At 41.8% G+C, this 15,995-nt stretch overlaps 1 protein-coding gene across 5 annotated transcripts in view; it reads right to left on the reverse strand.

Moving 5' to 3' along the window:
• cadps2 (Ca++-dependent secretion activator 2) overlaps positions 1-15,995 on the reverse strand; it is a 165,606-nt gene that overhangs the window by 119,427 nt on the left and 30,184 nt on the right. For all 5 annotated transcript variants that reach the window (XM_038301129.1, XM_038301130.1, XM_038301128.1 and 2 more), the window contains exon 3: positions 2,867-3,199. In XM_038301129.1, coding sequence (XP_038157057.1) covers positions 2,867-3,199 — 333 coding nt within the window. The remainder of the gene's footprint in view (positions 1-2,866; positions 3,200-15,995) is intronic.

A 15,995-nucleotide genomic window follows, 5' to 3' on the forward strand; every position in this document is an offset into this window, starting at 1 on the left:
AATGTTTTTATTTTACTTTTTGAACCTTTCCAATAAGGACACAGCTTGTCTGACACAAATGGCATCAAATTCCATGACCTCCAGCGAGGCGTTGCTGATTTCTGCTCTGGCATCATAAAAAACACTCAATCATATCATTAGGTTTTAAAGTGTCCTGTTGAAGAGCAAACAGTGACCCATAAACCTGCCTACCAGCTGCTTCTATCATCCGATGATCTGTCTTATCCAGGTTTATTTCCTGAACCTCCAAATGTTTTATGGGACCATGAGGCAACATTTTCAAAATAAAAGAAGATCATTGATCAGATTAATTCATTCAGTTGATCAAGTTCAGGTTAGCATGAAGCTCTGTGGTCATTTTCCTCTCACATCCCTTCAGAATATTTTCACTCAGGCGTCTGGGTGAGAGGGTTAGTTTTACTAGAATGAAGGACTGTTTGTAACAGAAGATAATTTTTCATCACAGTTCAGACTCCTTCCTCTGAAGGTTCATTCAACATTTTAATATTTGGATGAACTAAATGTGGGAACCTTCACAGCTTTTTGCAGGCTTTCAGTTGGGGAGAAAAACTTTGTCTAGATCAGAACAGGCAGGATCCTAGGAAACACTATCTGTTCCTTTCAAGGATTAATAAACGTCTTAGTGAAAAACACTCATCCTGAATTTCCTGTTAAATAAGACACTTTTTTTTCCTAAGGAGAATCTTTCTGACCCATTGAAAGCAGCAGAGCATCGATCCACCAGATTACATGTTCAGGTTAGCATCTTATCCAGACTGTTTCTCATCATATAAATGTGTCTGTTTACCCGCATACTTATAAAATGCATTAGGGTTGTCAAAAGTATCGAAACTCAAAAAAGTATCGATACTGAAATGTTATATCCGGATACAATACTCGTTTTTAAAAGTATCGATACAGTGCCGTCACCAGTGGCATCTAAGCAGTCATTCATCTAAAGTGCAGAATAGAGGACAATGCACTTTCAGAACAGTGTGTGATTGAATAATTATTTGCTCTTTTCAGTTTCAGAATTTTTTTTTGTAAGAGTTGCAGCTGCTGAGAATTATTTTTGTTTCTTAACTGGTTTGGCTAGTGTCACTGTTATGTGTGCAAAGCATAACCAAGGAAGGAACACTTAATTTGAATTTTATAAGTTTTTTATCAAGCTTGCTTAATATTATGCACAGCATACAACCTTTATTGTGTTTATTTGTTATATTTTATTTATTAATGAAAATATTTCTGTAGACTTTTGGAGTCTGTTTTTATCCTTGTGGTATCGAAAATGGTATCGAGTATCGAATATTTTCCTTAGTATCGGTATCGAGTTGAAAAGTTTAGTATCGTGACAACCCTGAAATGCATTAAAGGTGCGTTCAAAAAATAATGTTAACAATGGTAGAAATAAGGAATGCTCTGCAAATGTCTTTAGGTGGCTTTAAAAAATGCTCTTTTAATTTAGTCCTGGGGTGTCGTAAGGGGTGTCATCGAAAATCTAGATTCCTCTTATTTCGTATATTGATTTATGCCATTTACTCACTGAAAAATGTTTTTACTCCGTCTGTTTCACCTGCAAGGCCACAAAATATCTGAGCCATGATTATTTGCATAGAAGAAAATACTTCTTCCAGTAACAATCCAGATTCTTTCTCATGGTTTATTTATAACATGTTAATGTTTTAACCAAAGTGTCCATAATTTGTTTTGACTCTGCCTACTTTCCATTATTGTAAGTAAGGAACAGGGCTGATTACCATGCAATAAGGGCCATATGATGTTTTGTTCTCTCTTTGCAAAGATGAATAAATAAATGATCTCCACTTATTTAAGTTGAGTGAATAGTTGAATACTTTTTTTCCCCACAACAGGGGACAGATTTACAAGGTCCCACAGAATCAGAGCTACGTCTTTTTTTCTGAGCTTTTGGGGCTTTTCCAAAAAATGATGGTCTCCCCAAGGTGATTCAAAAGCTGTTTATAGAGAACAATTCAGCAGGAGCCTGTGATGTTAAGGTTCACCTGTGCTTTTATTGGGAAAAGCTGGCAGGGAATGGTATAGGGTTGCCCGGGGTAACGGCAGGTCCAAAGCAGAGGATCCAGGAGGCTGGTGATCAACTGTTAATATTAAACAACCATTCCAGTTACTAAATAAGATCAACATGCCCACTGTTATATACAGGAATGACATCTGATGTTATGCAATAACTTCTGCTGGGACGGTGATGTCATTGGTCGTAATTAATAATAATTCTATCTTAAAAACCAAATCAGCACAAACAACAGTTTTACCTGCAGAAATGAAGCAGCTCTGAACAAGTAGGCTAGATCATTTAGATTCAATTCAGAGCTTAATGGGGGATAGTTGACCTCTGGGTGACCTAAAAAATAATCTTTAATATCTCTGAAACAACAGCAGCACATGAGCGTTTTTATGTATTCATTTTTCTCAATTTCTTCAAATGACCATTTAAAATGCTTAAAGCTGCGATAAAGAAGCAATAACCATTCAGTCTACTGTATCTGCTGAGTTTTTTTCACGTGGGTGGGGTTTCAGCTTCATGCAGTTGAAGCTCCTCCTCTTTGTCCAGAGTGTAAACACTGCATCTGAAATGCAGTAAACTACCTGCTGGAGGAAATCACAGCGCCCCGTCTGAACACAGCTTTAAAGGTGGACTAAGCATTACTGTAAAGTCTCAAAGAAAGGACACTCCAATTCTCCATATTCCCTTCTCTTCTAAAGTGCCATCATATAAACATCACTACTGGCCCAGTTTTATCCATGGAACCGATACAGATGCTGCTAATAAATCCTAAAACCAGCATTCTGCACAGGCGGCTCCATGGGCTGACCTCCATCCACCTACCTGACAGGCATTGTAGAGCAGTTGGTGCTCAAACTTGCGGACGCCCAGTATCTGCTGGAACATGTCATACAGCTGCTCTTTACTGAGGATCAGCTCTGACGCGGCGCTCAGATGGAACCGCTGTGGTTGGCGCCGCATGTCTTCCTCCCCACGGTAGATGGCATCATACTTGGTTATCCAGGAGCTCAGCACCGTCTCTTTACTCAGGCCGTCGATCTCTGGAAGGCTGCGCACCCGGCGCTCGATGTTTTTCTTAAAAACCTCACGGAAGTCGTTGGCTGAGCAGCCGCCGCCTTGAACCATTCGGGAAACTCGCTCACTCTTTAGGAAGCCCTGGTTCAGAGGGAGATAAAGCACAATTTCAGCACTGGTACACTTTATCTGCAGACTTACTCTTTGGTTCTTTTCACTGTTTAAGGAGCATTGGGCTGTTTTACAGAAAATAATAGGGATGCACGATATAATCGGCCTGTATCGGCCTTAAAACTGAATATCGGACATCGGCCACCCCACCGATATTTAAAAAAAATACTACTTCTTCTTCTTCCTCAAAAACTTCTTTTTTACAGACTTAAAAACTTCTAAAGACGAGGGAAAAAATATTGATACATTAAAATATCACAATATCTTCATATGGGGATATATTGCCATTTAAAAACAGCATATCAATCTCTTTTACTAATGAAATATTGCTATATGTCATCGCCATTGCCATATTTTTATAAATTGATATATTGACGCAGTATCAATCGATTTTACTAACAAAATCTCACAAGAATTTGCAAAATATCACGAGAGTTTGTAACAGAACGATGAAATTTCACGAGATTTTGAAAGTAAAATAGATCGATACCGCGTTTTTAAAAATCAGTTTGATATCAGCATATGAAAATATATTTGAGTACCGTATATTATTTTTCAAAATGTCAGAAATGGATAACAAAACTGCTATTTTCAATGACTACCTATTTTTGTCCAGCTTTAACATCGGTATCGGTTATCGGCTACATGAGTTTTAAAATATCGGCATATCGGATATCGGGCAAAATCCCAATATCGTGCATCCCTAGAAAATAATATAAAGTTTGTTAAGCAGGTGTATTTATGATGTTCCCCAGAGACAGAGCTTGGTCACCATTGGTCACCTCTACCAGGTGTTATATTGCTGTTACCACTTTATTTTGGAAGCATGTTTGATTCCACAGTTTCAGGTTTTTCATGAACTTGAAAGCTTGCATGCATTTTTGCAGGACCTTTCTGAAACTTGGAGGGGGAAAAAAAACATCTTATTTATCTTATTTCTACAATCATGCATGCTTCTGCTTGCTAGCTGTTGCTCTCTCTTTGCTTCTGTGTGGACACTAACCCATTTTAAGTCACTTACCGCTGCTGTGGTGGGAAAAGAATCAATCTATTAATTCCCTTTTCCGTATATTGATTTCTAAGAGTTTCATTCATTCAGGACTCAGAACTACAAGGTGTCTGACGGAGGGGGGTGTTTAATCTATAAGGGACTGTTTGGGATACAAATAATCTTTCTGATAACAAGCTAGACTGATTTTCAGGGATTATCTCATAACATTATGTGTTGTTTCCACCTGTCATTGTTTTGGTAACAGTATGCTGAGATCTTAACAGCCTTGCTTCAGGGATTTATTTTTAGAAGCTGCGTCCTCCAAGGACCCGGTCTACCTGGACCAGGTCCGTGAAAATAAGGAGGCTGGAAGAGTTTCGGCTATGGCTTCCACACACGTCCAGCCTTCTCCGGCTTTCACCGCCTGTACGTTCTGTTTCCTAGCAACCGTCACAGTCACAAAGCAGGCAGATATCAGATTTATAGTCCCCACACTGCAGAGATATTGGAATCTGAGCTTAAATTACAGCCAAAGCCATTTACACAGAGACACATAAAACCTTCAGATTAACCAAACCTTACCCGCCACATTTCTGACTCAATTACATTAAACAAACTATTTTCATTCATTTCAGACGGAACTATTCACATACTTGGATTATATTAAACTGCACTTCCAATATTCACCACTGTTCGGTGCCTTTTCCCTTTTTCCTCTGAGCGCGGAGCAGCCGGCTTGCTCAGACTCGCAATGAATCATGTGATATCCAAGGCTTTTATCGGCCACATAACCAGGAGTCTTGGAATCCAACAGACCTCGCACCGTGCTGTGACGTCATCGGCCCATGAAGCTTTGGAGGACGCAGCCTCTGAATTGAAACTCAGCAATCCTTTGTCTAGGCAGAGCAGGGCTGGACATTATGCCATCTCGTTCTCTTTATCTTTGCAAATAAAATAAAGTTCGGACTGAGTGAAATCCCTCAAGTTCACAGTTGAATAGCTTTTTCCCACAAAAGCCACCAGGACTGGAGGGAGAAAGCTGCTTCCTTACTCTTGTTAAATGTAAAGTAACTAAACCTGAGCGACCCTGCTGTTTCAAAATTGTATTTTTTTCCTAAGTTGTTCTAATATTGTAAATGCAATTAATTATCCAGGCTTAGTTCCCACATGGATCTAAATCAACATCTTTGGAACAAGCAGTTCTTCTCTAAACCAGAGGGTGGCAGCAGTGAGACCATCGTGTAGAATCTTCTCTTTTGACATTTTAACGTTTGTAAAGTACCAAGAAACCAAAAAACAAAAATATTAAAACTAGTTCTTTACGACCAAACACTACAAAGAGGACTTAGACGTTCGTGCTCTTTTTATTAGGGAGTTTGTCAGCAGTGATCTAACTATGTAATTACAGATGAAACAGCTAAACCAATTTAATGTAGATAAAATGCAGGACCATCAATTAATTTAAACAGCACCATAGTGTAAATGCGTGCGTATCTTCATTAGCATGATTTATCTGGAAAAAGTCGATTTTCTCATGGTTTAATTTTCCTGTTGGTCCACAGTGATCAGCATAGATTGACCCTGAATGATTTGAGTGGCTGTTAGTTTTTGGCTCAGTATCTATTGATCCCTACCAGACACAGTTACAGTGAATGTTAACCAACAACTTCAGCCCTCGTGACAGCAAACCTAAAGTTACAGCTCTTCCTGAAGACCAGACAGAGAACTGAGGAGAAACACATTTTCTCTCTTTCCACTTTAACCTCATCAGGCTGATGTCACAATATTATTGTTTACGCATCATTACGGCCCCAGGAGTGTTGCACTGCAAAGGCCTACTGATATCCCAATTTATTAATAATCAACTTTATTAGCTTTTTAAAGGCCTAAAAAAAAAAAGACTTACGCTCAGGAATGACTCACACTCATCAGTCTCGCTAAATCGTAACAATTTCAACAGCAATATCCAACTAAATAAGGACAAGAAACCATCACAGCAGTCAAAATCTTCTTTCAGAGTTAGAGCTTCTTTTTCTATAGAAGAAGAGATAACAGCCTGATCCTGGAGGTGGGAACCGGCCTAACCACGCTCCACTGCTCATCAACAGCTCAGCTGTAGACGTGGTCAGCAGCACCAAATTCATCACAGACACCCTCACCTGGACTGGAAACACCACCTCACTGGTCCAAAGGGCCCAGAAGCGCTTGGACTTCCTGTGGAGGATGAGGAGAGCCCAGCTGCCCCCACCCATCCTCCCCACCTTCTCCAGAAGCACCATAGAGAGCGTTCTGACCAGCTGTCTCACTGTGTGGTGTGGAGGCTGCAGCGCCTCAGACTAGAAAAAGGTGAGAACAGCAGAGAGGATCATGGAGGCTCCTCTTCCCTCCATTAAAGACATTTCATCCCAGCGCTGCGTGTTCCGAGCCCCTGACATCATCAATGACCCCTCACCCCCCCACCATGGACTGTTCTCCCTGCTGCCCTCTGGGAAGAGGCTTCACAGCATTCAATGCAGGACCAGCAGGTTCTGCAACAGCTTCCTCCACACCGCCATCAGATTGATGAATGTTGTCTAAAATGGGGTTATAAAAAAAAAAAGTGTAATCTGTAAATTATACACAGCCGTATGTTTACATTTAGCACTTCTGCACTTTAAGAAAATGAAAATGTCTAGAGAGCTGTACTACACGACATTTCTTTTTGTATGTACAGAATGACAAATAAAGTCTGTCTGAGTTCTGTGTTTCCACTGATATTCTAAGATTTTTTATTTATATGGAGATCTAAGTCTTTATGATTGGAGGGTCTCTTTGCCATCACCCTAATTTTTAGTTCCAAAAAACAGAACAAAAAGGTTATTTTCTTAAAAAGAAATGGGAGGTGAAGTTGCTGCCAGGAGAGCCCACGCTTTATGAGGCACCTGAGTAACAGAGGAAATACTGACTGTGCTGCTCAGTGCATCCAGCTTTCATTAACCGCGCGGCTGACGGTTAGCTTTAGCGTCAGGCCATAAAAAGGGTTGAAAATGACTGAAAATCAATGGAAATCAACACATGGTCCTCACTACCAATAGAAAGACAAGTGTATTTCTGTATGTGGCCGTGTTTGTGTTACCTTGTGGGGACAATTTCCCAGGAATATGTTACTTATACGTACTTGTGGGGACCAATGAATGGTCCCCATGAGGAAATGTTCCCGTCTTGAGGTCGGGTTAGGTATGAACCCGTAATGGTGAGGTTAAGGGTCAGAGGTCACAGTTAGGCTGTAGAAATTAATGGAAGTCAATGGAAAGGCCTCACAAACATAGACAAGTTTGTGTGCTTTGTGTGTGTGTTATGAGGCACAAGTTCAGGCCGTTTCCAAAAGAGAATAAAATGTACACAGCGCAGCCATATTTTACTCTGGTTAAACCAGAACATTAAACCAGATGTCAGCAGTAATCCATGTTATCTATTAAAGTTGTTAAAATATCTATTCTCAAACGCATCCAGATAGGAAACTAATTTAACATAAACAGCTTCTAAATGATCACAGAGTAGCTTGGAAAGGAGGAAGTACAGAACTGATAACAGAACCTGTAAATCAGGTTAATCAGAGACTAAGATAAACGATCACAACCAGCTCCGTTCCTTGTCCTCCCTTAACAATGGGAGGATTTTGACTAACGGACACAGAGGGCTTTATGCAGGAACCGATCAGAAGAACATGGCGTTCTAAAATTGTTCCCGAGACTAATTCAGGATAAAATGTCTCCATTTTGCTCCCGTCTCTAGGGTAGGAACTAATTTTGCTCCAGACTGACGTAGCAGTTTAGTTCCATCAGTTAGTTTCTTCCTAAATGACTTCATCTGTTGTTCCTTAGAAACAATCATCCATTTTATCAGGCAGCATCATTCTATACTCTGCAGCTCTACAATTCTAAATGAGAGCACTCTGGGTCCCTCCCCCAGCAGCCGGCATGTGGGGATCCTCTGGTTTCATTGGTTGGACCAGAGAAAGAACAGTCAGTGACTCTATGGCTACGTTCACACTGCAGCCTGAAGTGACCCAAATCCCATTTTTTTGCCCATGTGCGACCTGGATCTGATCTTTTCATATCAGTCTGAACAACACAGATCCAATTCTTTCCAATGCGACCCAGGCCACTTGGCTCTGTGGTCCTGAAGCCGATACGAATCTGATCTTTTCAAATCCGACCTGTGCCTGAACGGCCAGGTCGGATTCATTCGGCCTAAACGTCATTAATACCCGACAAAGGTCACTATTATGATTCTTGCTACGCAGAAGCGGTGATGCAGACAGTTGTATTTATGTTTAAACACATTGTAAAGGTTGTGTTTTTATTGTTGGAAAAGACTGCTAGATGCGCTCCGGCACTACCATCCATGTTTACTTCCGGAAAAAGAAGAGCACGCTGGCCTGTGACATTATTGCGTCCTCTGCTGCGCATGCGGGACACTTGCGTTGTATGACTGCAGTTCACACAGGAGATCACATACAAGTCACATATATTTGGATATATGAACGACAATGTAAAAAAATCGGATTTCGCAAAAAAATCAGAATTGAGCATCAAGGCCTGCAGTGTGAACGTAGCTTATGTGAGATAAAGCTACTATAGAAATAAGATATGGAACAGAAAATGGATGGTTGTTCACCAAAACTGCTCTTGTCAGGAATCCAGTTTGTGTGGTCTGTTGTTTGCGTTTGTCTCTCCCTCCACCACCAGGTGGGGCCATGTCCTCGTTGGTCCTCCCTGCACACCTGCTTCTCGTTGGATCATTATCGGGAGGAGTACTTAAGCAGTGGACTGTCACTACCTCGACGCCAGAGTGTTAGCCAGTTTTGGGTACTCTAGCCATGCTGAGATTAGCCGAGTCTAACTGAGGCTTTGTTTCACAGAGTTCTAACTGTGTTTTTGTCTTTGCCTTTTCGGCAGGAAGCCATCCTGCAAGCTGGATGTTTTTGGCCTTCTTCCCCTGGAAGGATTGTTTGAGTCTCACACTGAGCAGGGGATTAAACTCCACAAGTACTACACTAAGTGAACTTCCCTCCTCCCTTCCAGTTCCGATTCACCAGCCCTCTGAGTACACTGAGTTTCCTGAATCCAACTCCTTCACCCTTACCACAATAAACCCATTTAAACATTTGCCTTGCTCTCTTAGTGGTTCTCTGCATTTTGGGTCAGATCCTTAAATAAATCATGACAGCTCTAACGCTCAGTCTCCTTCATTTCCCTCAATGGCAGCTCCTTGGCTTGGTTCTCACACTAAATGTGGATGTTTGGCTCTGAATTCATCCGTTCACATCTGGATGTTTCTGTCTGACCCCCAGATTGCACATCCTTCATTTCCGCTCCGCTCACGTACGTACTGTGGAGTACTTGTCTGTCATGTTAATAAATGAGAGCTGTTCCACATCCACCGCTACTCCTCCGAACGTCACCGTCCACCTACGTCTTCTCGATCAAAACGTGGAACAGGGCTATTTTTTAGCTCCGCTCCGGTCCAGCCAGGTGAAGACCCGCAATTCCAATCCCACCGAAGAGGAGATAGAATGTCGAGAAGATCCAGTTTAACAAATCAAAATATGGTAACGACACATAGTTAACTAGAAATTAGAGCATCATTTTTTATAAATTCCCAAAAACTAAGACCTTTAACTAAATGATTGGATGCAAATTGTAGGTTCTTCAACAGACCAGGAGGCAGATTGTTCATCTCAATGCAAATATTTATTTTATAGAGAGAGGCTTAAAAGCTTAATCAAATCCAGTCACAACAGCTTCTAGAACGCATCTCAGGACTTCTCTTAGGCCTGGATGAAGAGATGCTGAGTTTAGAAGCCGAGAACAAACAGAGTTCATCCAAACCATGGATGATCCTAGTTATCAATTTTACCAAAATCCACAACAAAAAGAAAATATTTGAGCAGAAATTGAACATCTGCTGGATGCTGATGGGGATTTGTTTTAAAGTGTGATAATAAATTAAGCGTTTAGTTTTGCATGTTTTGCTCCTATGAGTTTAATAATAATAATCCAGGGAATAATCCAGGGAAGTCGGAGCGGAGCAGGATGGGAGGAACAGCGGAGGCTGAAGTCTTTGCTTTGCTCCGGCAGTCTGGAGCGGGGCGGGGTGGTGATGGAGGATGTGGGATTCAGGGTGAGAGATATGGAGCGTGGACGAAGGGACGACAGTCGTGGTCTGGAGATGGACGGTACAAGGTGTGGGTGGGAAGTAAAAGGAGATCTAACAGAATGTTTTCCTGATGGTTGACGGGGAACTGATTAATATTTACAGCAGATGTTGATCCTCTCTTTCTTTATTTCCGCACTTGGTTTTACTGCTCCTTTAATTGTGCAGGTCAGCTCTCACTCAGCAGCTTTTCAATCTTCGAACCGTAAATCAGTGACCGCCTTCTGACAGTCATAGCCTTATATGGCATCATTGGGGCGGTTATTATGCTGATTTCTCACTTCCACACAGGTGGACAGCATCTGGATAGTTTAGGATCAATTCCTGAACGTTTGTTGAATCTGGTAGGGGCCCATTATGGGGAAAAAAGACGAGAAATTTACAACGACAATTAGAAACTATTGTTGCATGAGGCCCAATGTGATCAAAGGGATTTAGGGAAAATAATAAAAAAAAGGTTTAATGTGGTCAGTGGGGGAGATTCAGTTCTGATATGCATCATATAAAGATCGTATCAGATGGATAAAGTTGTGCAGTAAGCCTGATGAGCAGCTGAACATAAAGATATAGAGGAACTTCCACATATCGGTCTGTATGAAGGTAAGCAGAGTCCTCCTATAGGCCGGTTTAAAGATAGTGTTTTGAATGTAAACATGCTGTAAAGTGTTGTTGCTTGAGTTTATATCCGTTTGGCCTCGAGTCACCTAATCTAATCAACTAGTTGGCAGAATTTTGTTATAATTTTCCTATTGATTTTAAGGAAAAGTCTGGTCGTATTCAGAATTTCTCAAAACTTCTGAAAGTACTTTAAATATGAAATTATTCCATCCTGTTCAATAAATATGTCTTTTTAACTGCCACCTACTGGTTTGTGACGTCACGGTGCGGTATCGGCTGTTGATCAAGTCCCAGTGCTGTATCTGGTGTTTGTCACAACGCGCTATTATCCAACTCATCTTGAAAACATTCTTCTTCCAAATGTTGGCTACATATTACGTGTTTTTTCTCTGGACAGAAGTTCGATGGCAAATCCTCCCTCTTCAAGTTGGCGATCCAACGACCAACCCGTCCGTGGAGGATCAGGAATCAGAAAGGTGGAATAACTCTTTTCTTTCACTTTTACCCGATGTATTCCAACATCCAGCTGCCATGCACGTGGGCATTGTCAGTTTCACTATAGCTCTGGTGAATTTCAATGGTGAAGTCCTCTGGAAATCTTCAATAATTGTTGTTGATTGCAGATGTGTCTAGTAGTTCCCATTGATTCTGCTTGTAAAGCGGGGAGAATGGCGCTAGGCTTACCGCACCGTGACGTCACTGCTGGAAGATGGCAGGAGGGTTTTAAAGGTGAACTTCAAGCTTCATCCGTTGCTGTTTAAGCTGAAGTGGACTTATTGGAAGATGACCAAGGAGGACAGGAAACTAACACAGTCCCTAGTGTTAAATATGGAGGAGGCTGTGTTATGCTGTGGGCTGCTTTGCTTCATCTGAATCTCTGCAGGCTCCATTGAAATCTCCAGACTATCAGGGATGGTAGAGAGAAATGTGCTGCAGTGTGAAAGCTTGGTATCAGCAGCAGCTCATGGGTCTGCAACAGGATCAGGAGCCAAAACACAAAGAACCGAGAAGAGCTGAGAGGAAATCATTGGGCTGAAGGGGCCCCTAGGGGCCCTGACCTCCATTTTTAAAATTCTTATTCTTATTTTATTATTACTTCTGTTGATTGCGGGGTGTTAAATGAGTGGTACCGAGAATTGCGTCTACATGTCTTAATCTTAATTTTCTTTCTATCTCCTTACTTTATGGCACGGAAAAGGAGAGGAAAACTGAAAGGAGAAGCATTAAAGCATGATTGGCTTTCATTAGTCCATTAATCGCTCTTTGTATAAAAGCCAACCTTGCTCTGTTGTATCAGTCTTTAGCCTGCTGCTCTCCTGGTTCTACATGTTCTTTCCTTTCTGCAGAGCAGCTTAAATGTCAGCAATTATTACTAATAAACTGATCTGCAGGAGACTTCCTCCCTCCCTGCTGTTCAAATTAATTGAGGCCTTAAATGTCTCTAAATTATTAACACAGAAACAGAGAACAGTGTCTGCAGGCTGCCATCTGTCTCTGCTAAAGTAAAGGTTCACCTAAAGAATGGAACCAGAAAGATGAAACAGGGAACTTATTCTGTCTTATTGCAGCTAGTTTGATAAATAGTCTAAAAACTTAGTTTAATCAGACACATTTGAAAGATCAGATGAGCTTAAAAAAACAGAGTGAATCAAACTCATCTGATGCGCTCCTGCTGCTGCTGTCAACAGTTCAGCTACATCCATCCTTTGGTACCATCAACTACAACTCTGGTTCAGTTCAAAGGGCTTTAACCATCAACTAATCAGGAAACTTTAACAAATCTAAAGCATATTATTAAACAGATCAAACTAACTGATGACTTTGAAGATATCTGCCAAATACCCTTCCAAAAAAACAAATCTAGGTTAGAGCTGCAGGGTTCTGAATAATATGTTGTATAATCATAACCATATAGAGTCTAGATCAGCTGTCTATGAAACTGCAGAGGAAATTAATTAATCAATATTGGAAATTGATCCAATATCAGCCAAAAAAAAAGCATCAGATGAATCGACCTGCATCCAACATCTCCAATATAAAGCCCCAGTCACACTTTGACGATTTAGACCAGTGTATCCCTGACGTACAAACATATCTAGAAAAAAACCTGGTTTAGGCTGCATAAGTTATGGCTACGCTGAAGCACGATGAAACATGCTGAAACACGTCAACATAGTACAGCGGGTATGTCGAGAAGTTTTCAGCATGCTCAAAATTTCCCACCATATGCCCGCGTTAAGTAAATTACTTATAAGCAGTGATGGGAGTAACAGCGTTACTAACGCTGTTACCTTTTTTTTAGTAAAGAGTAATCAAAACTATTACTCTTACTGTAACTATAACACAGTTACCATTGCCGACACCTCGTTACTGCACGTTACTCAGGTCGCACAATGAACCCTTTTTTCATGATAGGACTCGTGCACGCCTTGTCATGAGAGAGGGGAGGATGAGATTGGCTGTTACGGGTGTTAATGTACAGCACACACAGAGATGGAGAGTGAGGAGGACTCCAGCAGCAAAACAGCGTTTTCCACATGGAAATACCGCTGTTACGTGGAGCTGCGTTTCCCCATCAGATACGGTTTCCCTGCATCTCCGCACAGCACAGGCTGTATTCACCGCGCAAGCGACAGCAAAAGCGCATGCTCGCTAAAGGCGTGCATGCGCCACAGGCGAATAATGAATGGATAGATGGATGGATAGATAGCCCTGTTAAAAAACTTCACACCCATTGGTAGAGGTAATGCAGCCTGATGATATTTACAACGCGTCAGATACCATTCCCCCCATGTTAAGCAAGGGGAATGCTATCTGACGGGGTTTATAGGCCCGTCAGATAGCATTCCCCCCATGATGTCATTTACGTTGAGTTGCAATAAATGCAAAACTCTCTGCAGGTTCTTGTCTTTGGCGTCCACTCTATTCAGCTGGCTTTGGAAACACACGGCGAGAAGGTGGGGGCTGGGTGGTGAGGGTTACGGGGGCGAGAAAAGCAAAAGTAACGCAATAGTTAGTATTACTAGTAACTAGTTACTTTTATTGTGGAGTAACTCAGTTACTAACTCAATTACTTTTTTGGAGAAGTAACTAAAGTAACCTGCCCAACACTGCTTATAAGTCATTGCGTCTAGCTTACCCCTAAACGTATGAGTAACTTTTCCTCCATACTTCATCTCCATCATAGGGTGAGCCAGAAGGTGAGTGTGATGGATCCTCCCTGCGTTCACGCCCACCACCAACAAACTTCCTAGCAGACATCACGCTCAAATCTGTTGCCACCAAAATTATTTTATTTTTATTCACTTTTTATTTCTTCCTCTTTTTTATGCTGCCATGCATATGTATAAGTTAGACTGTCATTGGACAGAAGTTCTGGACTCGTTATGAATACTCTATGAGCCTAGAATAAAAAGAATCCACAGAAAGTTCAGTGTAGGCCAGCGTTTTAGGAGATTCTGGGACGTGAGGAATACGCTGGCTAAATCATCAAGGTGTGACAGGGGCCTAAAAATGCAGACAGAAACACTGTGGTTAGTTTTTCTTGTGCCTGTTGTAGTTTTTTGTTCTCTGCTTGGATTAGATCGTTTGATCAAACCTCTAACATCCAACACTATAAAATCGACTATGTGTGATTCATGCTTATGTTGTATCTAGTTATCATTGGTCGATACTAGGGATGGGACGATTTATTAAAACCGTCCGAACCGTTCGGTTCGACTGTCTCGGTTCGATTCGCGTGTGTTTCGTTCGGTTCATGCACTGCTCCTTTTTCTCATAGGCGAAGCGTTTACACTCCAGAGCAGAAGGTGGCGGTACTGCAACCAAAGCCAACCACCAGTAGTAAACAAGAAGAAGAAGAAGAAGAAGCGAAGCAGCTTAGCCGGGTGTATCAGGGAAAAAAATCAGTTGTTGTGGAGAATTGTGTGGGTATGGCGAGTGGGAAAGAACAGGAGTTGGAAGACGCGCCAGCAGCACTTTATAGGTCTGCTGTATGGGACCGCTTTGCATTTAGAGTGACCTACGATGACGGCGGAAAAAAAGTTGTGGATAAAAGTGCAACAGTGTGCAAGCATTGTGCAACACGTTTTGTTTATGCTAACAGCAACATGACCAACATGTCATGCTAACCCTGAAATCCCTCATACTCCGTCAGCGCTCCGCCCCGCTGCGCTCCAGACCGGCTGCTCAAAGCAAAGCATACAGCCTCCACTGTGGCTCCCGTCCGCTCTGCTCTGAGTCCCTTGGAGATGGTAGAGAGCATGAGCGAGATGATTAAATTCAAAGCAGCAAAACATACGGAAATGATCCAGGGTTTCCGCGGATCATTTAAAATAATTACAATCCATTATTTTTGGGGGTATTTTTTCATTAATTTCATACATTTTTATGGGATTTCGGTGTAACAATCAACATATACCGAATCGAACCAAACCGAAAACCGTGACCACGAAACCGTGAAGCGAACCGAACCGTGGATTTTGTGAACCGTTCCACCCCTAGTCGATACTCAAAGCTGCTGTATTGTAATAGAAAAGCTACATCAGGACAGCCCCCATCTCACCACATGGTTTCATCCAGAATACTTGTTGCTGTTGGCTTATCTGGGACTGGGTCACAAAGTTCCTTCTTCCCAGATACCTCCTCAAGCTGCTCTCGGAAAAGCTCAAGGCATTACAAGATCTGCTGAGAAATCGTCCCTCTAACACGTTCCGAGTCGCTCCTTGGGCCTTTTCTCTATAGGACATTCCTTGCCACCATGTCTATACTCCTGGAGCACAGGGCTCCATGACAACCTTCTCTAGATCTAGCACAGGTGCACTGTTTGGGCAAATTCCCTTAAACCTTGAGCATCCTGCAGAGGTTATAGAGCTGGTTCAGTGTTTAGAGCCGTAATGAAACTAACACAGTTTTCCTCCTGAAGCCAACGATTGACAATCAGTCCAACTCCCCCCCCCA

This window comes from Cyprinodon tularosa, unplaced genomic scaffold (genome assembly GCF_016077235.1).
Source record: "Cyprinodon tularosa strain WSP-4 unplaced genomic scaffold, ASM1607723v1 ctg461, whole genome shotgun sequence".
Classification (NCBI taxonomy): Eukaryota; Metazoa; Chordata; class Actinopteri; order Cyprinodontiformes; family Cyprinodontidae; genus Cyprinodon; species Cyprinodon tularosa.